Raw genomic sequence first — 25,396 nt, 5'->3', positions numbered from 1 at the left:
CTAAAATAGCCTCAAAAAAGCTTGATGTGCTCAGTAGAGTGAGATGGTATTTCACGGCGGCCCATCGCTTGCAATTATACAAGGCGCAGATCCGGCCGCACATGGAATACTGTTCTCATCTCTGGGCGGGAGCACCACAATACCAGCTACTTCCATTTGACCGCATTCAGAACCGAGTAGCCAGAATCATTGGTAATCAACGTCTATGTGACAGACTCGACCCATTGGCTCTGCAGCGAGATATTACATCTCTGTGCATTTTCTACCGCATATATCATGGGGAGTGTTCTGAGGAATTGTTCGGATTAATACTAGCTGCTGAGTTTCACCATCGTACCACCCGCCAGAAACTGAAATACCATCCTGATCATCTGGATGAATGGCGGTCTTCCACAGTACGGTTTTCTAGAAACTTTTTGAATCGCACAACCACATTGTGGAATCACCTTCCAGCAATGGTATTTCTGAACCGATACGATATTGAAACCTTCAAGAAAAGAGCTTATTCCTTTTTAAAAGGCCCACAATGTACTTGCAATTCCCCTGGTGTTGCGGGTGCTCATGGGCGGCGGTAATCACTTACCATCAGGTGAGCCACATGCTCGTTTGTCCCCTGTGTTATAAAAAAAGAATACATACTATACATAGAAAACATCCAGACGGATACGTTTCTATCGGTCTCGGTGCTGTGCAGTCATGAGGCGTGCGAGCAATCGATCTCGCACCCATCGGAAGTAAAGCGGTGTGCTAAACCGCTAGATTACCGGAGCCCTCAAATTTATATTTATCTACAATTATTAATTGTAACTTACTGTAAATAGTGTGATGCATAAACTAACAGTATGAATTTGCGGGCACCAGTGGAAGATGACAATATGAGCACGAAGTCAGGTCAGTTATTGCATTGTGGAAAAATAGAGAGAAACGGTTAAATGATTCTGTATGTCTCATAAAAATACTTCACTATTACATTAGCCAGTAACATTAGCTATATTCTACGCAGTTAAAGTTAACTACTCTAATATAATTAAGTACTAAAAATGCAGTTGTATTTAGATAAATTGTAATATAACGCTGTGTAGTAAATGTAATAACACCATCCCTTATTTTTGATGTTTGTGGATATGTATAACTAACGTAGACTTAAATTCATTGGTATCATTAATGTAATATATTTTTAATCAGACTACTCAGACTACTCTATGTACTTTTAATATACAATATATAAATACATTCTACTACTTAAATCGATTGATAAATTGTCTTACATTATAATATCATACGACATCGTATAACAAAATATTTTTTATCTTAACTACATGTTATACATGTACAAATCTGTTATCTACTAATTGAGACATATTAATTAGTGTATTAACTCTGATAATGAGATGCAATCGTATATGTTATCTTTTGTCTTGAAATGTTTACTTGACTGTGTAAATAGGTATTAACAGCTCCGTAGAACTGCTGTTGAAAGTAAAATGGAATCAGGCGGCTCAGTAAACACAGCGCCACGGTACGAGCTGGTAGTGCGTTCGATTCCGTAAATATGTCGGCCACAGTTGAAACGAGTTTAAAGTAAGTGATGTGCAAGCGAAAGTTACGTAGGAAACGGCGCGTTCTGTTTTTCTCCAATATTTGTTAATGAAGTCGCTAGATGTTTTTAGTGATTCTATGTTTTTCGCGGTATCGGTGAAACTAAATTTGATTTTAATTACTTTTGTGTGCTCTACTGGATGTAACTATAGTATAATTAGACCATGACGACAACCAATTAACTTGATTAAAACGTAACGCCGCGTCAGGAATGACGAATATTTTATCGCGTTTAATATATAATAACCCCAATAGAAGTTCTTCATAACTTACGTAAACAAAATAGCACATTTGTTACCTATTTTTTATTATGTGCCCGGAACAGCTAATAAGCTGTGGGCTCACCTGATGGTAAGTGATAAACCTCGCCTGTATATCAGGTGAAACTGGTAGTACCCCTCTAAGCCTTGCAATTCCGAAGAATAGGATTTATACCCTCGTACTCTGCAATTCTACTCCCTTCAACCCAAAGATATCTGAGTAATATAAACCATTGTATGGTGTTTAGTAGCTGAAATAATTCATAGAGGTAACACAGACGACTTTTTACAAAGTCAGTTTCGGTATATTATATTAATATTAGATTTATCACCAACATTAATTAATTCTTCAAAAAACAATATTATTCAATAGAAAGTAATAACTTTGTGTTTACTTTTGTAATTAATATATTTTTGAAACGACGACGACAAAATGCCGGGGTTTTCGATTCGACTCGATTTTATTAAACGATTTAACTGTTTCACGTTTCCATTCTCTCAACAACTTTATCTTTTTTTAACGTCTTTTCATATTTTATCTGCTGTAATGTTCTTTAATTTAAAGGAGAAAAAAATTGAAATTATGGATGTATTGAGATTCAAGAATAAGTTAATAAATTATTGATTCGTATCGCAATTTCACTTCTGTATATAATAACTACCATAGATTTTTTCTGATATACAGAAACACATTTGAGGACAGGAGGTATATTAGTTTTATTTGTGTTTCAATTAGTAAGCTGGCAGATTTCCGTATAACTAAAGACTAGTGTACTAACGATATTTTTATTCATAAGGTATATAGATAGATTTTTTGTAAAAACTATTATATTTTAGTATCACAAATATATATTTTTGGTGATTCTATTATAGTTCTATTCCTCTAACCAATGAAGTCATGTTTATTACACAATAAGAGTAACGAATGGCCAGATTTTAGATAATACGTGACATTTTAAAAAAAATGCAAGTTAGTGCATTTAATTTCAGTGCAAATTTTAATCAAGGTACTGCTTTCCATTATAACACTTTGTTTTATTGCTATAATATAGTCAATTATATTGTATTAAATATAACAATAAAAATTTTTTATAGACTTTTCTTTGTGTAGTAATTTTTTTTGTACAGATTTACCAAAAATTTTTTTTAATTTTTTTTCTACTACATAATATGCTTTTTTTGAAGTAGGTATTAGATAACAATTGTATTTTTTAAATATAAAAGAATATTACAATTATTAAAAAATACTTTATAAAAAATAATCAATAATTGTCTTTCTAATAACCAGAGTTATCTTGTAGATGTATATATCGTATTATTTACTTGAATTCGGTATTACGAAAATAAAATTAAGAGATTCGATGCCGAGACAAAGTCTTATGATCGAATGAGACTGATGTTTTGACCGCTCTTATAAATTTCTCACCTGTTTTTCTAAACATAACTTTCTTAAAGTTGTTGTCCATGACTTTGTCTACATCAAACAAGTTTCTCAAAGTGTCACGTGCATATCCATAATAAAGATTCATCTGTAGTGTGTGCGACTCACACGAATAAAAATACATAATTAAGATTGATACTGATTAAAATGTTGAAAAAATTTCTGCCAAAATAATAATAATATAATTATAATAATCTCAGGACAAGTCCCAAGTAAGATAACTGATACAAATGCATAGTTTTTTTTCTAAATACATAATATGTATTATACATAGAAAACATCCAGACCGACACAAACAATCATACTCATGAATACAAATGTTTGTGCCGTACAAGAAATCGAACCCGCGACCATCGGAAGTAAGGCAGTGTATGAAACTATTAGACCCCCGAGGCCGTCAATATGACTAAAAGAGAATCTTAAAAACATTTTACTCTTTCTTTTTATTTCACCGTAGTTCGTCCAGTCGTCTTTACATGAAATCGTAACACACAAGCAAATAAATATGATAAATTTTTGACTCGTCACCATTTTATGATATATAAAGATGACGTGATGAATCAATAAAAAACCTATTTTTTACCACATTAAAGATTGTCTCATATTTTGCTGCAATTAGATATCTATTTTATTGTTACCACAGCAATTATTTATTTCATAAAATTTATTATCAATTCTGTGTCGGCGTTTCTGAATCACAAACTGTTTGTTTGAATACTTTATTGTACAGTAAATACATTTAAAGTAACAGGATACAACGAACTTAAGAAATAAGTTATACAATGGCGCACTTAGTCCAAATGCGGGATGTCTTCCAGTCAACCTTCGATTGGCTGAATAGAATTGTGTAGTGTTGGAAATAGATATCATGCATGCATAAATGACAATATCTATAAAAAAGTAAACACATTATATACGTATGTATTTATATATAGTCAGGGTTACTTGTATAGTAAATTAAAAAAGTCAATGCACTAATTCATAATATTCATCCACCCATCCAATAATATTATAATGTACGACCTTGTCAATACGTCTAGAGGCCAAGGTTAACCATTGTTTTTTTAGAAATACAATCTACATGTCTATTCTACATGTTATGTATACCTGTTAATTTTATATAATTTATACGTAAATTGTTTTTATATACATTCTACCTACCCAAACATAGTATTATATATTCTATACACTAATCACGAAAGCAAGTGGCTTTACAGAAACTTATGGTACAGATAAGAAAACATTACATACTCAGTAGATATCTGTAGTTAAAATAGAAGCAAATTTATACAATAATTATTATTATCATGCTACATAAACATAAATTTAAAAAAATATCATCAGGCTTACGCCTTTAGAATTTAGATGTATAAGTGTTTGTACTTTCCATTAGGTGGACGGTCTGTTCGTTAAACATTTTAAATATTAACGTTAAAATATTATCAGATTTAATACTGAATAGATTTTGTAAAATACCAGAATATTAAAAATGTTTATGTCCTAAATTGACGTAACTGTAGTAACTTTTCCCTAAGTAAACTATATTTAATGTACACTTTGGGTTGACTGTGTAAAAAGTTATCTACGTCCCCACCCCGGTCTGTCTATTTCAGGTGCTAAGCAGCTTGCTTTGCAAACTATGTTTTGGTTAAAGGATGAGAATAAGGTTATCACTTACCATTAGATAAACCGTTAGTTGGTTTGCTATTCCAAGAACAACATATTATGACTGATTACTGATTCATGTAACGCTGTAACATTGTATTGCTGACGTTGCAGCTATTTTTGGCGACTGTACAATACTGAGAATACTGTGCAATGCACATGCGCGACCTGCTATTAAGGTTGAACTGTGACTCTTACGACATACCAGTCATACAGTATATATAACCTTTAGAACCTTTTGTTTATGTAATCTCGATTCTTTGCAAAGTTATACGCCTTTGTTACTATTATCTGTTCTATTATAAATGATAGACTACCTAAAATAGTGCATCCAACTTAATAGATATGGTAGCTATATCGTCAGGGACGGTCAACTTTTCTTTTAACCTTTAAGTCCTGGCATCGCAAAGGTGAATTATCGACATATTTATAGTCTGAACTGATTATCTTTTGCAAATCAACAAAGTTCTCTCCTTATCGAATCTATTGTTTTACTTTTAAATAGGCACCATACTTTCAACATTTTTTGTGTAACTAAGTTTTATATTATGACACTCAATTGACCTAAATAGAAGATAAATAGACTATTGAAAATAGGTGTGAACAAGTGAATCCGTCACGGGCATGCCACACTATTGTGTTATCAAGTTTTCAACCTACTTTAAAAAAGAGGAAGTTCTCAATTCGGTTGGATTATATTATAGCAAAAACGCGATGTCTTTCCTAAATACTAAGAAACCAATTTTGATTATAATTTTGGACAACTATTAATTAGGTGCCGTGAGATCAAAAAACTAAATTGCTGTTGGCAATAGCCGGTGTTTAACAAAATAAAGTGTCATTAAGTCATTACATAATATTTTTAATAAGTCTCGTTAGAACGACAAATGTTTTTTTTTTATTTCTACGTCAGATCATTAAATACAAAACTAACTTTATAGCTACTTTTAAAAAATGTACAACGCCATTTAGTGCTTAGAAATTAAAATTACTATATCTTAAGCAATTTTTAACTACTGTTCATACCGTATTAATTCTTACGAATCAGATAAAATTATTTATTTTAAGATACTTTAACTAGTACAATTATCAATATATATATTGTTTTTAGGAAGGATTATTACTTTCTATTATACAAACAATCCTTGGTATAGATACGTACTTAGCAGTCTGTATGTCATCTGCCACTTTCTCATGACCCCCATTTTATGACCTACACATTAAGTGTGTCAGCATATAAAACTATGGAAAAAAACGAAAAATATTTTTTTACTTTTATTTTTGTGCTGTGACACAAACTTTATAAATATTACTAAATAATTATTGTAGTATAAATTATGAAGACACTACAGCACTATAACTGGCAAAATTTTCCATAAAGCAAGTTGGGATACTTTGTTCTCCTAAACTGTAGTTAACAACAATTCCACTAATTTAAGTCTTATTATTAAGCAATAGAATTCACAGACGAATGACATCAGTCATGACCTAAATAATTTAATCATTTTGTAGGGTAAACCATAATGACCATGTAAATATATGCTACTTATGATAACTATGAGTATAGGTATACTGTAACTATAATACTGAGTACAACTCGGCATATATAATCGAAATATTAATATAATGATTTATAATATAAGAAAAAGGTTCTTGTTAATTAGTATTTACAATTTTCTGTCTTGTTTAAATGACAAATGTTATTTTCATATTTGTTACTTTAAATCTTAACTTAAAACCCGATAGTTAGAGAGTAAAAATATAATTTTAATAATGATAATAATAAATAATTAGATAGGAAGACCTCTTATCATTTGAGTCGTCTACAATAACCACAGTTGATAAGGAAAGAGCATTGTTAGTAATCGGGACTGTTGTTCCCATTGACTATACCCTGTTATTTAATTCAAACGGGGATCGATCCTTATTTCTGATCCCTAGCAGTGCTCTCAGACTAAAGTCGAATCAGCCAGACAGAAGCTGCTGGCAAATGTCATCTGTGTCCGCTCCCTATCTTTAGGGATAACTGTAGCGTCAACAGCATTATAATACATGATTAGTTTAGAAAAAAAATTGTCATCGCTTACTATGTTTATAACTTAAAAAAAGAACTATTCTGATGTTAAAATGAAAACATGGTGCTGCATAAATGACTGCATAAGTAGTGTAAACATTTAGAATTTGAGCAGTAATATGATCATTGACATTATTAAAGTATTTATCAGTTTCTCTTGTTATTCCCTTAATGCAAAATGTTTTCTTCCGTTTTCCGTAATTCAATTGCAATATCTTATACAATTATTATACCGATAGACTGTCATTATACATCTACTGCCCATGATGTGCTACCATTGGAGGACTAATATGCTATGCCTCGCTGTCTCACTGTCATATCTCACCCTTCAACTAAACTCAGTATACAGTGTAAATATTTTGCGGCTGGCTGTAATTGTTGAGATAGAGCGACACAGACTACTTTATATGTAGTTCCATTATCATTAACAAAAACCACAGTTAATCTCAGTTTTATTTATAATTAGCTGATGACGCGACTTCGTCCGCGTTAAATTGAATTTAACTTTATTTTTCTAAAATGAAATATTTTTTTTTAAATAAAAGTAGCCTAAGATACTCCTTATTACATCAGCTCCAATCCATCAAATCCAATAAAAGTTTCGTCAAAATTGGTTCAGCCATTTTAGAGATTAGTCGGAACAAACAGACCGACAGACAGACAAAAAATGTTATTTTTATACAGTATTTATATTCATATGCATGCAGGTTATTTCAATAGTAGCCTTCGTATGACCTATTAAAATTAATTGAACTAATTCTAAAAATAATATCATGTTTCCTAAACGAAATATTTAACGCTCGCTGATTACTTTAAACTGCCTTTAAACAGTAGCAGTAGGTATGTCTACACGCAATCCTCATCAAACTACTAAACTGTGGCTAACTCTAATGACATATGGTTAAGCGTATTTACGACTATCATTGTTGGACTCTTGTACCTTGTTTACATCAATTTCCTTCATAACGTACGGCAATGCAATTTTACGTAGGTAGCGCGTTACATAGTAACGAGGTCATTCTTTAAACATTGTGTATATTTAAGATATAAATATTTGGAATTCAGTCTAATTTGAATGAAATGGCGACCGCACCGATCGTAACGCACCCCCGCCCGTGATAATTCTTGTTTCGCTTAGCATTTCCTATTCCTATAGCCTATAAACCTACTCAAATGTTAGGCTATAAAAACAATAAAATTATTTCAATGTGATTAAAAGTTTCGAAAATAGAGAGTACAGAAACAAAGCCTTTGGCTTTAGTTATCTACACTAATATTATAAGCAGGAAAGATTTCTATTTTTGTAACGAATGAAGAAACTTAGTATTGGTTTCAAAAATTATTTTAAGAACCAATTAGTATCCTTCATTATTCCTGAGTATTACTAAAAAAAATCAGAGATACCTCCACTCGTGTGATGCCGGGACGGGCCCCTAGTTTTTTATGTAGATTTAAGTACTCCAATTCTGATGCGTTCTATAACTGATGTTATCAGACATATATGTATACGATACACAATTGTACCATGTGTCTTCGATGAGATAGATAGAAATTAAAGGTCGATAATAAAATCTGCTTGTAAGAATTAATTTGTTAAAAGTTTTGCAACGATTGTATTTAAATCTATATATACATTTACGTAAGTTTGTGAACATATATATATAAAGACTGGTTAGTTATCGTTATAATGCAATGAGGATGTATGATTATAATAATTATAATAAGACATGCTGATAATTAAAATAGATGGCTGTTTGTTATCTTGTGACGGCAATTGTTTGTGTTTACTACACGGTAAAAAAATAAAGATTTCAATTTTCATCTTTTACTAAAACAATAAAAATCTTTTAAATTAACACAATTTTTACCCTTATAGTTGTTTGTTTTTCCCGTCTAAAAGTTTTGTTTTATAATGTTTTGTAATTATATATAGTGTTTATTGACCTAAACCTGCAAATACTATAGTAAGAAACAATTGCTGTTTTCGTCTATCAATTTCTTCGTTTACTTCTTCTACACCACACAACGAATTTTGATACGGTTGGTAATATCATTTAAGATTTTTTTTTGGAAGGTTTATATTATAAATCTTGTGTGCAGTTATGAGATCTATGTGTAGTCAGAAGGAGAATCAGTCTTTATATTCAACAGACGGTCAAATCATACCTCATCTTACAGTACTAAGCCGCGTCTTCTTTTCTTCACTTGTAGTTCTTCGGGAAGAAAATAAAACCAAATTCTTCTTCTATTGGCCTCTCGTAACACGTATCAAATGACTAAATATTGTGGCTAAAACTTAAAAACACCTTCACTCTACATCCATCCGACATTTGTCGCTAGTACATTATGTATATAATAAAAAATGTTTGCTGATGGTTATATTTTTATTTTGTTAAAACAACGAAACATATTACAACAGATTTGGGCTTATAATTTTATCAAACCGAACCGTGTTATTACTTCATTGCTGTGGTTGCATGATTATCTTGACTGAGTGAGCATGGTCATGCCTCCCAGATGTACGTAGTGTATAGCAAAAAGTTATTGTATACGTTATTCAAAGTTTGTAATTAACAATGACAACAATAAACTCTTATACATGTATCTACGTGCTACCCACGTCTACATGTATATATGAATAAAAAAATATATTAGACTCGAAACATTATTAACAACATAACAAAATTAAAAAAAAAAAATTGATTTCTTCACATACAGAAAACTTTAATAAGAAGGAATAACAACAATGTCTAGTCTTAAGCTAAGTATAGCTTGTACTACCATCATTATGGTGGAAAGGGGATTTTTAGTAATGAAGTCCTCATTACTAAAAGTGACTGGTTATTAACATAGTACTCCTTGTTAATGTCGATTTATAGCTGGCTTCATATTGACTCTGTGTTTAACATAACATAAAATATCCAATGTGTTAAAAATATAACTAAAATGATATTCGAAGTTTAAAAGCGATCGAGCTGGCCACTTGACAGCTGAATTTCGTTAAATTATGCGATCAGGAAATATGGTTAGCATTAAATTCATTGTTTCGGTAGCTGTATGACCTGTGGAACCATACAATAATATTGATAATACTATATTTGTTCTATTATATGTATGTAAATTCCTATAGGATTTTTTCTTCTTATCGTACAATCGGTTAGATCCGTTAGGTGAATAATATGTTGTCCATATTAAATACCTAACGATGTTATGAGTTATGACACTGATGAACTGTTAACCTATCATGTTTATGACATAAAACGTCTTGAACCGTGAATATATTGAACAGATAGAGTGATTTCCAGGAATATTTTCACAAACAACTTATTTTAAATTAAGAATCCAATATTTTTTTAAATGTATTTAGTGTCCAATTGCTGGGCTTTAGGCCTTTTTCGCACGCTTCCAAACATCTCTAGAAATAAATTAATACGTAGCCATCTGTGTCATCTGTTTTGGTCGCCAAACATAGCTTTGGAAATTGTGTTTCTATTTGTAAGAGTATTTTTATATGTAGTTGGCAGTAAAATTATTAATTATACCTTAGTCCTCAGGAATGATAACAAATAAGAGAACGTTTTTATGACTAAGAAACAAAAATAAAAATAAATTGAAATCATGTAATGGTAAACACGTCTCAGAGATAAAGCAGTTTAGCACAATGCTTACTCTGCGTTCTTAGCGAGTTGTCTGTCTTTGTAAGAAATGTACCAATATTAGTGACGATTATTTTACTAGTAAACACACTGTATCTGCCAAAAGCTTTTACCACATATGTAGAAAAAAATAAAATATAACTAAATATAGTGATAATTTTTTATATCTTTTCTTACTACTGTTACAGTAGTCACCTAGTCACCTACTTTCTTTCTAACATCTCTGATGTTAAAGAAATATTTCTAAACCAAAGAAGATATTTGTTAACAATAGACACAACTTTCTTTGTTTACTTTTATAAATCCTCGAGTCTCAAAATTTGTTTTGAAAGATTAATTTTTAATGATGCCACTACTTTATCTTGCTTAAAACCTGTTTAAGAGCAATGATAACAATGTTATCTCCTGATAAAAACATGCTGCTTATTTACCTTTTAAACATAATGTATCCATATATCTGCAAAACTGCGTTGCTATTTTACAAAGTCAATGACATAGAGAGACAGATCATGTATACGCTTCACGCGTTACCATTCCAGACGCCTAGGATGTATGACTCGTGCTACCGTACCCTGTAATGTCACTCTCATATTATGTATATGTATATGACATAAAGTAAAGGCGACGGGTGAAAGACGACTGCATGCAACTGAAATGCGAATGGATAAGAATGGACAGAAATGAGAATAAATAAGATAAAGAATGAATACATTAGAGGAAGTATGAAAGTGGCGCCAATGTCGGACAGGCTAAAGAGTAATCGTATATCGTGGTATGGACATGTAATGCATAATAACGATCATATCCTACGGAAAGTGTTACATATGAATGTGAATGGTTATAAGGGCAGAGGAAGACCAAAAAAGAGATGGACGGACTGTGTGAAAGATGATATGGTAAGAAAGTAAGTAAATAACGAGATCACTGCCAACAGGGATGAATGGAAGAAAATACATATTATGCTGACCCGAAATAAATGGGATAAGGAAGAAGCAGATGATGATAATGTTATCCTCCAATACAGAATAAGTTGTTGCTGCTTGTACCCACGTAAATGACTTTATATAAAGTCTACCTCACTAGGTTGTCTGTCATTATCCTTACTTATATTACTATTAATTTATGTCTTGTCTGTTTTGTTTATTTCTACTTCAAAACGTAGGTTTATTATTGTGAAATTGTATTATAATACAAGTGTGCGGTTGCACAAGATAATTGTTTTAAGTTCTCAGACGTATCGTGTTTTTGCGTTATTTTATAGATGTGTTGTGTGCATAGTTAGTTTACTCACTTTGCTGTGTGTTTATGTAACACCTTTACCTTAACTAGAATAACTGAGAATACCTGTTTCGTAATAAGTATCTACATTATGTTCCACAAAAGAAAACAATAATAATCAAATATACAAAACTGAGACCAATATTATAAATTCTTCCAAAAATAATAATAGGTATAAACTTGATGTTTTGGTGACATCTTCACCTACTTCGTGTAAATAAATGGAGTTCTTTCGGTAAGATAAAAGTGAAGTCAACTAAATGAGTAAATAAACGTATCTATCTATTTATTATACACACTAGTCTTCTTCATCTAAGAAGACTAGTGTATATAACAAATAGACATATGTATGACATATGTATAAATATCTGTTGTCTCGCCTGTCAAGATACCAAAAAATTCTTGGTATATAAAGTGGTAATTTTGCAAATTATCTTAATCCTGCCAGTCGCATCGCAATGATGAAACATCTGTTTGTAATTCCGAGATCAGATTATTTCCAAAAACTGTGATAAGCTTCATTATTAGTCATCTAATTAGTATAATTTGTGTGTGATTGTTATGTATATCTATATTATAGATGTACTTAAGAGAATTACAATTCTAGAAATTTTTGTTACTCCTAATTTAAATAGCAAACACAAAATTTTACACTCTAAATTCATTTATGATGCATGTATCTATATCATGACTTAATCACATATTTATTATTTATAAAACATTCACTTTATACTTTTGAGAATTACGGGATGATTTTGACCAGATATTAAAGCTTCTAAATTAATATCTTCATTTTATACCGGAAACTACAGTGAAAACAAAAATACTTGTATTTTTGTTCAATAGTTTTCGGAAGAGCGGAATTTCAGATAAATTGTGAGGTTGGTGACAATGCACGCAGTATATTATCACTTCACATCCTTTGTGATCTTTGTACTATACTGGGAAGGGGAGTAGACATATGATAAATAACTAATATAATGAATACCTAATGAGCGGATATTGTCAGTAAATTTATTGCTTGATAATTTTTTACACAACATATATTTTTTACATAGCAGTACAGTATTTAGATAGCTCACGATGTTTCTTTTTAAGAGATAACATCCTTGTTACAGAGATAAAATTAAAAACGCTGTGGAAATCCCCATCTTGACAAGATGCTGTTTCTGTTTTCCCATGAGAAAAGGCCTCATAGCCTTTGCATATATAAATTTGGTAAGTACAGACTTATTTCATAAAAACGCTGCAATATAACAAAGAAACATTATAATTATCATGTCTATTTATCATTTTAGTTACAGCTAATATATTATATTTAGCAATTGGGCGACCAAAGTACGCTCCGAGGTTTATTTCTTGTAATAGGTATATACTCGTATATGCCCATACCAAAACAAGCATTTATTTTTTAACTTGTCTGCTGGTGGTGCTACTTTCATACTTCTTCCAATATACTATCTCGTCCATTCTTAGCCCACTACACATCTATTTCAATATATGCACTTTAGCTGTATACCTTTCATCCAACCCATAAAGCATTTACATCGTTAACGAAAACAAAAATATAATATATGTTTCCTCTGAATATGTAAATTAAACTTGGAAAGCAAAACCTAAAATATAGATTTTCGTCGAAATAGAACCAAAGAAAATCAAAAGTTGACACCTTTTGTTAAAAATAAAATGATTAACTGCTATATTAAATTAAAATTATTTTTGCATTTCTATATTATAGGTACGAGTATTAGTATATTAGTTTCTATTATGACCATAACAGCACTTCAGTATATTTTTTTCTAAGGTTCTTAATGGTATAATAGACAAACAGTATATACATCAAAATGCTGTTTTCATCTGTCTGATTGTCTACATACCTATTTGTTTGTTGTCATGCATTTTGATGCGGTTTTTAATTACGCTATTTCTTCCAAGGAAAACCACCAACATATAACTATATGCTGGTTTTAACTAATAATTAGTAACAGTTCGTATGTATTTTCTAATAGAATTTTGTATTGATATTGATGTTCTTTAACTACATGTTACAGACACTAACGCTGGTTGCCATAACGATGCTGTCTCTGTATATATCGACGATGCGCAATGCAAATATGAAAGAGCTCAACGCTGAATATCCCCGGCTAATTATAGCCACAACAGCTCAGGTCGTCGAGATATGTATGACCATCATGTTCATTGTGGCTTTACATCGGGTAAGTCAAATAATGCTGTTTGTATTATTTAAATGAATAAATTATATAAAAAAACCTTGAACAATAATCATATAGTGACATCTAGTCTAAAGATAAGCAGAGCTTGTGATAGCAGTTAATTGCTGATGAATTCATCACGATGGGTTCACTGACCTGATTTTGTCCTCATCCTATCATTCTTTGCTGGTATATACAGTTAGCGTTGATAGCCCATTCCATAAATTGAAGATAAATTAAAATAAAAACAATACCATCAGATGGGCCGCTACCATCAGCTTATTGCCACTAGCGTAGTATAAAAAAAACTTAAAAAATAAGCTTGGCGGCACGAATTATTTAATCTTTGATTGGTGTGCAGAGAGCACACCAATCTATGCCGTGTATCTAATAAATTTACATTTTGTAATTCTATGCATCTCTTCTTCAGAAACACGTGCTGTTAATGAGGGTATTTCTATATTTTGAAATCATCTACTCAATCGTCGGATTCGTCTACAGTATTGTTTGCATCTCAGAAGAGAGCGCCAATGAACTGTTTTTAATGCTGTTTGAATTTAGTAAGTATTTTAACACCTACGTATTAAATTTATTGTAACAATATTGTGTGTACATTGCACATTTTCGTAACTTTTACAAATATTTATATAGTATTTCCGTACTATTTTGTAAAGGAGAATGTGCGGTGTTTCAATCCGTCTGTCTCTCAAAGTTTACCTTTTCTCGGTTATACGGTTGAACAGTTCTGGATGAAAAATATCTTTATCTTAAAAAAATCTGATGATTTCAAAGGCAGCTGATCTTTTTTTTGTATTACCTATCAAAGTACCATAACGAAATTACTCAGTATTTAAATTTAAACAAAAATTTTTTTTTAAATTATTAAATATATTATTTTCCTTTTTTTTCAGCATTACAAATCTACTTGGCGATACTCATCTACAGTTCAATTATGAAGATGGATAGAGATGGTACTATCAAATACACACGTGATAGGGATCCAGTGTAACCATCCGACTATTCAACATCTATCATAGCTACATCTAGAACTAAATAGTATAAGTTATATAGCTTTATTGCAATGCAATACCTGCTAGGGTTATATGCACTGAGTATTTTTATTGGTCTTTTTTTTCTGTATGCTTACGTAGATACAGATTATCTACATTTCGCATGATGCAAGACACGGAAAAAATTCGCGCAAAGAAAGTTAGTTACACGGATTGACTCATAGCTACTGTACCAAACTGTTATTAGAAGCTTATTTGAATAAAGTAGTCCTTATCTGTATTGATTACTATAAAAGGGAATTTTTTAAATGTTTATTTATTTGTTTATAATTTGATAAATACAAAAAACACTTGATAAATTTTGATAATTCTTTCACCTATCTATAGTAATTTATTTATGACCGAGTAATGATGTAAAGTATGCTGTATCCACTCGGCTAAAGTTGTAAATATTTCCGTTAAGATAAATTAAATTACAATAAAAATATTTTTATTATTTGGTAATGAAATATTTATCATAATTAGTCTCATGTTGTAACAGTTACATGTTGTAAAACTGTATTTTTTACAAAAAAAACCATTGCAATTGTCAATACTGTTCAAATACCACTAAAGGTATATAACAAAGCATATTTAATTTTGTTCCAACGACAGACAACATAAAATAAATCATTACTTCATATTTCTTTGCATATCGACACTTATTAACTACGATGATGTTTAATAAGCTGCGTATACGAAACACAATATTCTATTCTAGTAAACGATATGACGCTATCTTGACTTGCTGACGCAAATGAATTAAATTAATTTAAAAATAATATGAGTATGCTCAAGTAGGTAGAACATTTTGTTTGTATTGTTTGTAATATATTTAACTAAATCGTTGACAACACACATATATTACATGGGCTATTTTAATAATACAAAAATATTCTCAAATAAACCTCCCGACCAAACCACTAATAAATTATCGGACGGATCACTAATAAATTATCTTTTATTTAGGCTATAAAAAACAATATTAAGTATATATATTATTTTAATGGATAACAATGAAGTGATGGGCCCACCTGCGCTAACGGTTTACGTTGTCGAGACACCAGTGGAGTAGGTCAGGGATTTATCCTGATGGTATCCATGCTAAAAGTGTGGAGGTCAACTTAACAGTGTTAGCAGACAGGGTTATTCGTCTACATTACTAAGAACTTCTCTTCCGCCCAGTATATATCAATTACAACAATACTCCAAATGCTAATTGTTGTGTTATATCAATTAAAAATTACGCAATATTGTCACTTTTCATTACTTATTTAATGAAACAAATCATATAATATGGATAGATTATTTATTACAAAAAGTAGTAGCATAAGTATTTGCGCTAATAAGTATACATGTTTAAATTCAAGTAATCTACTATATAATATAATAGAGAAATTAATTATATAACTGTAAAGGTTTACCTCCTTCTAATCTGGGTATATCTATGTTTATTAGTAGGTTGTCTATGTTTTACTATTAGGTAATGGTGTAAATAAAATAAACACTCACATAACAATAAGTGAGATGATATTGAGAGAGATTATCAGTAAATAGTCTTTGTAACAAAACAGATATAGTATTGGGCGTCAATAAATATATCCTAATAATTCTAAAAGCTCTTAATTCTAAAAACTATTCTAAAGCCTTCAATGACTTTAGGATGGATTATGATATTATAATGTAGATGGTAGTGCCTGTATGTAGTTGTAGTTGGTTTTCATATAAATTTAGATGCAGCGTCCTCTATCTTTGTCTCTCATAGATTGTCAAATAATCAAAATATTCAATGATAAAGATTTGTGCTTTGTTACTCTACAAACTTGTAATTTCAAGTTTGTAGACAAGAATAGAAAAGACAGTAAGTAGACAATAAGTATATACATCACGGATTTATATTAATATTAGATGTATATATTTGTTAATATTGTATATGTCAAATTAATCTATATGTTAGTAGATGTCACTTTATTGCTGTTTCTATCTCATATTTAATACAAGTACATAACAAAGATTTTTTAATTTATACTAATTTTATATTTCTTATTTCACCTTTCGTAGTCATCCATTTTCTGAGCAATATTGTATGCAATACAGTCCTATACCTAATTACATAATAGCCATTTTTATTCTGTTTACTAATATATAATGTAAATCAGTCAATCAAATAATTTTAATTAATAATTCGACCTTTTTTGTCTGTTACTGCCAAATTAATTCTTTAATAACAACTATATAAAAATATTATAGTATATTAAATAAAATTTCTATAATCAGCCTAGGAATATAATTTATAGTATTGATGTGCATGGTATTTTGTAGTCCTAGAGTATTTACCCTAGGTATACAATGAATATGCTGTAGCCTCGGTAAAACCAACTACCGTGAAATCATTATCATTAATTGCAGATTGTCGCTCAGTCCACAAAGTCACATAATAAAAGCGTAGTCAATATGAAATAATTTTTAGTCACTTTACTGATTATTTAATGAGACGCATCAACATATAAAAAGTGACAAAATCATGAGCCAAATTCTCATCGTACTGTCTTTACGTATGCACACTATATATGTATAGTATAGTGTACGGACGCAGCTGAATAAATATGATATATAAAAATTTATATCTTATGACGTAAAACAGGGATAGTGCTTGATAAAAACCACAATGTACACACGCACTGTTTGTATTGAATAGTATTTCAAAATTTCATTATGAAAAGTGCAAAATATTATATACAAATTATATAATATACAAATTCAATGTCTTTATTTGTATTATTTTTTAGGTAGGTCATTTATAGGTAGTAGCATAAATTTCTCGCACATCTTACATGTAAGAAGTATTTATGTAATATTATATCGAAAGGAAATACCAAATAGTATGTATTTTTAAAAGCATTTTAATGTTCGCTGGGTACCAAACTAATTTAGAACAATAAATGTAATTTCTGTAAGAACTGTAGAAATTTCTAATTCATACTTGTACTTCATTAGATGCATTTGATCCCTAATATAGGTTGATATCGATCTTATTGTCATGTTATTTATGTTTATAAATATATTATTGTTGGGCAAATAAAATAATTTATAGAGTAAGTGAGTTGTAAATAAAGTGTGGCATATATTTTTTCTATCTATACAAAAACTCTTATATGTAAATATTGTACCAAAAATTTGTATTAACATTAAAAACTTAATATTAAAATGAAATAAAATTACTATTAAAGGGTCCAAGGGTCGTCATTCAGGAGTCGCATCACTATGATCGACACCTAGATATCTAATATAAAAATTAGTGATCTTCAATCTAATCTCTAATGTGATATACCTAAATCAATTATTCTCGTTTAATATTTATTCTCGTCAACAATATCGATAAATAATGACAATGTTAGTTTGTCTATTGCTTAAGAACAGATGCATTACCATTATCGATAAATGCATTATCATTATCGTGTTTTTTAAAGATTTATAGCAATAAAGTTATTTACATCACCTAGAATTTAATTTAATAACATATTTTTAAGCTATCGTTTCTAAGTGGTTGCCCTTTGACGGCTGATACGAAAGAAAACGTGCTAGCAGGGACAAATTCGATCTAAGATAATAGACAAGTTACATACCAAGAGATTCAGCTTATACTGCAGATTGGATCAGGAAACTTTCACGAGATTCTACACGTGTATCTACTGGTGCGGAAGATAGGATCACGCTGGGTGCCGCATAATCTCATCGTTGTTCAGAAGCAGGCAAGGGTGGAATGGTACCATGATATGAAAGATAAATTTGAAGCAGGCTCGTCTCGGCGTGTTTAAGACATCGTTACAGGTGATGAATCCTGGATTTATCAATACGACCCAGAAACAAACCGTTAAGCTTATCGTTTCTAGTTTAGTTTATGTGTTTAGAATGGAAAACAAATTAGCTGAGAGCTCACCTGATGGTAATCAGTAACCGGTGCCTCTATATATGAACAGAACTTCGGTTATCATGTTGCCACACCCGTGATAGCACTCATGCGTCAACATTCCAGAGGACTCATACTATAAGCCATGCTTCGTAGGCTCTGATTTCATTGCCTAATCACACTCTTCAACAGAAACACACCTTACAAAGCAAGCTACTTAAGCTACTAATATTTTGCTTATTTTATAGCTAAAATAAGCGACACTGAAATGAAATGAATGAAAATCCACACAGACCAAAATATTGATTGCGTAAGTTGCTACTATATGGCTACATAACATATTTGCAGATTTATTTGTAACTTCTGAGTGTTCTTTATTTACACCATTTAAAGTAAAATGGGATATGTTAAAATCTGTGTCTAATTTATGGAGGTAAAATTATTATTATTGTTATTGTTATCATAGAACAGGTTACTTCTGTTTTCTGTGATTATTAGTGAATTATTGGATATTGAAAGTATATCAGTATGGTAAGTATATTATTTCTGAAGTAAAACAATAACTTATATTGTCATTCATGTAATTGATTATACAGTAGAGTAACATGAATTATTATTATCTAAAAGTTTATTTAAACGCTCTGCTTCTTCCCGCTCTTCTTCTAGAAGTTTGTAATAGCTGCCTACTAGACTTAAAGTGTAGACACGTCCCACTGGAAAAAAGATAAAAATAATTTATAATAATTAACGATACTCTATTTTTTTGGTACCTAAAAGTTTCTGGAAGAAGTTGCTTTAACGATAAGACCACTATTTCAACCTTAATATATTAAATTCTTTATAGTATAGGTACTATCTATCTACTACAAGCAATGTTTATAAAAAATAACGGAAAACATATACAAAACAAGAACATTTCATATAATATGAGCATATAAATTACATTATATTGTTAACCTTTAATAATGGCCTCGGTGGTCTAGCTGTTTAACATACCGCGTTACTGCAGATGGTCGCGGATTCGATTCGTCACATGATACAAACATTGATATTCATGAGTATGATTGTTTGTATCGGTCTGTATGTTCTATAACTATATTATGTATATACTAACAAAAAAATATCTAAGAATTTATGTCAAGTATCCATGACACAAGTTATTGGAACTTGGGACTAGATGGCGCTGCGCTAATTGCCCAAGGCTTTATTATTATAAATTACATGGCGCTAAAAATTCTACATAGTTCATCTATTCAAACGAATATAGCACAAGCTCTCATTCTAACGAATATAAAGTTAACGAAATACTTTAAAGACTATATGCATATAGCATAACAGTCTTATGTCATTATGATAGTTAGTACATTGTTAACTGTTTAAGTTAAGATTATACTTAGCATAAATATATTTCAGATACCAGTCTAGCACCATCTCTTATTTTGCCATCAAACAAAACATTTTTTCCATCACGATCATTAAACAGAAAATAAATTAATAATATTTCTATATTATTATACTCACATATAATTATTAATTCAAATATGTACGCTAATAGAGAGTTGTCAGCAAAGTTATTGATCATACTCATGGTGCTCCAAAAGACAAACAGAACTAGTGAGACAATGACTTGAATTGACACCCATATCACCCAAGGTCTCATCAGGTGGTCTTTTTCCTGTAAATAGTAAGAACATTTGTTATTTTTTTACTACTGGAGATTGGCGCTCATCATGGCGACTTTAACTTTGTCCACGCTGTTCTGAACAGGGATTTAGTGCTAATCCCGAAATCTTAAGTCCTTTAACCATGACGGGCGGCACTGCCCGGTGTTCGTCGGTTTTCGGATTATTCCTTGAATTATTAATTGCAAGAGACCATATTTTTTAATTCGCGTTATATGTCCAAGATACTGGTAGTTCCTACTTTTTCAGTTGTGTGTTTTTTCTACACACAACTGAAAAAGCATTCATGCATAAAAAAATAATCCTGTTCTGATGGTAAGTGTTAACTATCGTCTATACATTAATAGCACCACGAACATCACGTTATCACGTGATGCACCTGATTCGTCGTCATTTTCGAAAACTACGATTTTTATTTAATTTCATTAAAATTTAATTGCTCCGTCTCTACCCTTCAACCCTACAACATACAGCTTATAAAACAAACTTGCGGCTAAAATAGGTGATACTGAGATACATACATAAACATGCGACTTAATACAAATTACCTCTGTTAAAAGTGTGTATGAAAGATATGCGATTTTTTTTTTATTATCGGAAATCGCTTTAAAACTAATAGTATAACAGTTATGTCAAAATTAAAAGTAATAACCGTAGTCTATAGATGTGAACATGGGCCATAGGTGACTTATACCACTTATCATCGGAACCGACTTATGGTAATGGCAAACAAGCTGATGTGTCTGCTATCATCGAAACATAAATTAACATGATACGATTACTTAAAAATGATTTGAAAAATAATTTGTTATGTGAGAAATAAAATTCTAAATAATAACAGTGACTTTCATTTTATACCTTCTACTGTCATATATATAGATATTTATAAATTGTACTCGTGTAAAACCAGATAAATTAATGCAAATAGAAGTATGCTTTGAATCATAAAAAACACCGCAGTAATAAAATCCAGGTCGAAATTTTCTAAGCTCACGTGATATTTTATTACGGGATAGTAGTAAAGACTAGAATTGGTTAGAAATATCATATTATTTATTCAAATACTTCAATCCAAGTACATATAAATAGTCGTACTTATTTTTTAATCTACCAGTCATTCGGAAAGGTGTCATTTTATCACAAGAATAATGAGCAAGGAGCTTAGGTGTTGCTCTATTAAATAATTATTGTAACTTTACATTATTAACTTATAATGTAAGAATACCAATTACCAAATACCACTAATTATATTATCAAATCTATGGTGCAAATGTGTAACTATATTAAAAAAATTACCCTCAACACGCCAACCAGCATCAAAGCGCTCAGGAACAAAGTGACTGCATGGGATATAGTACTTCCGAGCAATATCACATATACCACAACATCGTCGACATCCGAACTGGACATATACTGTGGTAATACGGTCAGAAATACTGAATATTTTGCTATAGTTAGCAACGAGTATAGCTGAAAATAGAAAAGAATATTTATTAAATTTGTACAAGTGCCATACAAAACAAACAAGCTGAAATCAAATGCTTGAATAATGATAGACAGATCGGGAATATAATGCAATCCTAGCAAGAATGTCTGACTGACTCTCCAGAGAAAGAAACACTGATAACAAATAAATAAAGTCCCTTTATAAATGCATACATTCTATACATACGAAACATCCTGACTACTACAGACAATCATGAACACAAATGTTTGTATTGTGCTAGGAATTAAATCTACGACCATCGGAAATAAGGCGGTGTGCAAAACCGCTGGAGCATCGAGGCCAGCACATCAAAATTTATTTTGAGAGACCGCGCGAAAGATTTTGCTCTCTGTATTTTTATATTCAAATATTTAGAGTTAACTGTGAGCATATCAAGTGTTAAGTTCACCACGACGTCGGCAATTCAAAATGTCTCTAACAACCCCATCTAAGATAACAGTCGTGTATGATCCTACATGTGCAACATGTTCTTTGATAAGTATTTTAGTATTAATATTAAAAGTAAACTTCGATTTAAAAATAAGAGAAACTAAATCGACAAACATAGTTCAGATTATGGGTATATCTCGTATTTTAATATTATTTATGTTTACATGAGAGATTAATCATAGACGATTCATAACTTAGATGTATTATAAATTACAGAAGATCAATATGTTATATTGTTCAGTTCGTTATTTATGGACAGTTTACAATCTTAAGAATTATATATGTTTTTAAACTTAATTTCTTACAGTGACAAATAAATTAGGGTAACATCAAAAAGAATATTGATACTTACTATAACAAGAAGTCCCGCAACGATGCTTCCGAATTTAAGGGATAAGCCAAGGAACTTCTCCTGCCTCGGTATATTTTCTAACGACAAGGGAAATCCTGAAAATTATGCAAAGTCATGCAGTCATTTCGTATGACCAGAGATTATTCATAAAAGTCATTATTTACAGCATTGTTTATTATGACTGTATTGATAAGAATTTATCGAAGTATAATCTACCACATAATGCTGTCTGTGTGGCACCTCCGTCTGATCTACTGTGGCATCTATCTCATACCTGATCACCGGTAGCGTTACGATTTTCTCATTTATTGATCGAATTCGGACCGATTTGAATATCAATCATCGTTTTCATGTACCTACCTATTGTGGTAGGTATATTTTTTAGCGCAGAAGGTAAACAAAGCCGTACCTATAGGCAACAGTTGCCAATTAATTCAGGCCTTCAGGCCGACAGGCTGTTTGCTATGTGGTATTATAACATATAATATTATATTTAATTTGTACCAATAAATCATATAAATGACAAGTAAATATCATTCAATCACAAACAGAAACGAGAATATTACATATATTTAATACATAAAGACAGCAAAACTGCGTATCTAATAGATGGTATCTACTATAAATACGTATATAATTATCGTTATTTACTTATTACTAAATGTTACAAATAATCAGCCTAATATTTTAATTCAAATCAATTATCATTATTGCTGCATTGCGTAAATGTTTTGCTAAGGCGCTAAAAATTATTAACTTTCGTTTCTATAACGAACACAAAATACAGACCTGTACTTTGTATATAAATTAATCTACGAGTAGCAATATTAGTTTATGTAAGACAAAAATACATATAAAAATCTAGTAATCATAATAATTTATAGCACTAATGTCTCTTGATAATAATAAATCTATACAATCGATAAAATACAGCAACTACTTACTTGATTTCATCTTTGTTTCTGTTACACAATGTTTGCACAAATAACAATAAATAAACAATAACAAATAAACAGTCTATTACAAATTAGAAACCGCCAAAATATTATTCAATACAAATATAAATCATACTTTGAATTGTTACGTGTTTCGCTGTTTGCAAAGTACTGTAAGAAAGATATCATTTTTATCAACGCCAGTGTTAATCATATAGATAAATAGCTTTTATCAAGGATTTATTATTGAAATTAGAAATTGTCCAAAACAAATGCGTATTGCACATAATACATCGTCGTACATTATAATTTTACATCCGTATCAGTCTAGTTAATGATATATATAATATAAATGTATATTTTTTCATTATTTGATTTGTATAAGTTTATATAACCAACCACAATTATACACTCTATTAAATACAATTTTGTCAATAAATAAGAAAATAAATATTTATTTCTTGCGACCATTATCAATTTTCTTGTATACAATTATTACAGTAATTGTTAAACATACCGGTTTCGCATAATGAATAGGTAATACAAATTGTATATATAAATCTGTTGTTTAACTATAAAAAAATTAGAATTAAAAAAATATATACTTTTAATATATTTAATACATTTCCACATTAATAATTTTAATTATTTATAGGGAGGAAATTATATACGTTACATAAGTATACATAATTTAAAAGTGTTAACAAAAACATAAAGTAAAAAAACCTTTTAATCTATAATACTTATGTACAATTTCTTATGAAATAATGCTTTATTTATACATATGTCTATAATGTCTACGTATTACGATATATATACATACTGCATATGTGAATATTATATATAATAGTATTGTTATTGTATCGTAATATACACAACCGTAGTTTAAAACATTGGAGTATTAATCTATAAGATAATTATTAATTAATAAAGCTTTTCTTTGTACTTTTCTCTTTTTGTATGAAAATAACGTGACATAGCATTTTAGTAATATTAACAAAACCACTAAACTTTAATAGAATTAATTAAACTATACTATTATACATTAAACTTAATAAATGAATTTAATAAATATACAGTGTTAATAACCTAGAATTATGATTATTACGATAAATTATATCCTACAAATGACAGGCAAATACACCTTCTGTTAGATCTAGAAAATATTACGTCATCTGCCTTTATTGATTACAGATAAGGATAACATTTCCATATCACGTCACTTCTATTCTTTGTTTTGTCAATCCATTTCTTTTATTTACTTTAACCAAATGCTTAGATTATCCCTTTATTACTATTACTGTATTTATCATTTTCACATAAGTATTTGCAAAAATATTGATGGG

The 25,396-nt window shown here is 30.3% G+C and overlaps 2 protein-coding genes across 5 annotated transcripts; one reads left to right on the top strand and one right to left on the bottom strand.

The window, feature by feature from the left end:
- The first annotated feature begins 1,298 nt into the window (after positions 1 to 1,298).
- On the top strand, positions 1,299 to 15,692 carry LOC131842153 (uncharacterized). Its single transcript, XM_059190676.1, has 5 exons — positions 1,299 to 1,581; positions 13,092 to 13,191; positions 14,025 to 14,189; positions 14,617 to 14,746; positions 15,098 to 15,692. The coding sequence occupies exons 1-5, from the start codon at positions 1,553 to 1,555 to the stop codon at positions 15,193 to 15,195; spliced, it is 522 nt and encodes a 173-aa protein (XP_059046659.1). The 5' UTR covers positions 1,299 to 1,552; the 3' UTR covers positions 15,196 to 15,692.
- Positions 15,693 to 18,342: 2,650 nt separating this feature from the next.
- On the bottom strand, positions 18,343 to 25,389 carry LOC131842150 (uncharacterized). 4 transcript variants are annotated; one of them, XM_059190675.1, is made up of 6 exons: positions 25,195 to 25,389; positions 24,060 to 24,221; positions 23,116 to 23,210; positions 22,124 to 22,297; positions 20,667 to 20,820; positions 18,343 to 19,858 (listed from the first exon to the last, which is right to left on the bottom strand). In XM_059190675.1, exons 2-6 carry the CDS (start codon positions 24,067 to 24,069, stop codon positions 19,734 to 19,736), a joined length of 558 nt encoding a protein of 185 aa, XP_059046658.1. In that variant the 5' UTR covers positions 24,070 to 24,221; positions 25,195 to 25,389; the 3' UTR covers positions 18,343 to 19,733. The 4 variants fall into 4 exon arrangements, with proteins under 4 accessions (XP_059046658.1, XP_059046655.1, XP_059046657.1 ...); XM_059190672.1 differs by having other exon boundaries at positions 19,765 to 20,820; XM_059190674.1 differs by having other exon boundaries at positions 19,765 to 20,820; positions 25,313 to 25,384.
- Positions 25,390 to 25,396: the final 7 nt, after the last annotated feature.

This window comes from Achroia grisella, unplaced genomic scaffold, assembly GCF_030625045.1.
Source record: "Achroia grisella isolate CSIRO2021 unplaced genomic scaffold, CSIRO_AGI_Agris_v1 utg2138, whole genome shotgun sequence".
Classification (NCBI taxonomy): Eukaryota; Metazoa; Arthropoda; class Insecta; order Lepidoptera; family Pyralidae; genus Achroia; species Achroia grisella.
This window is presented reverse-complemented; position numbering and strand designations above follow the sequence as displayed.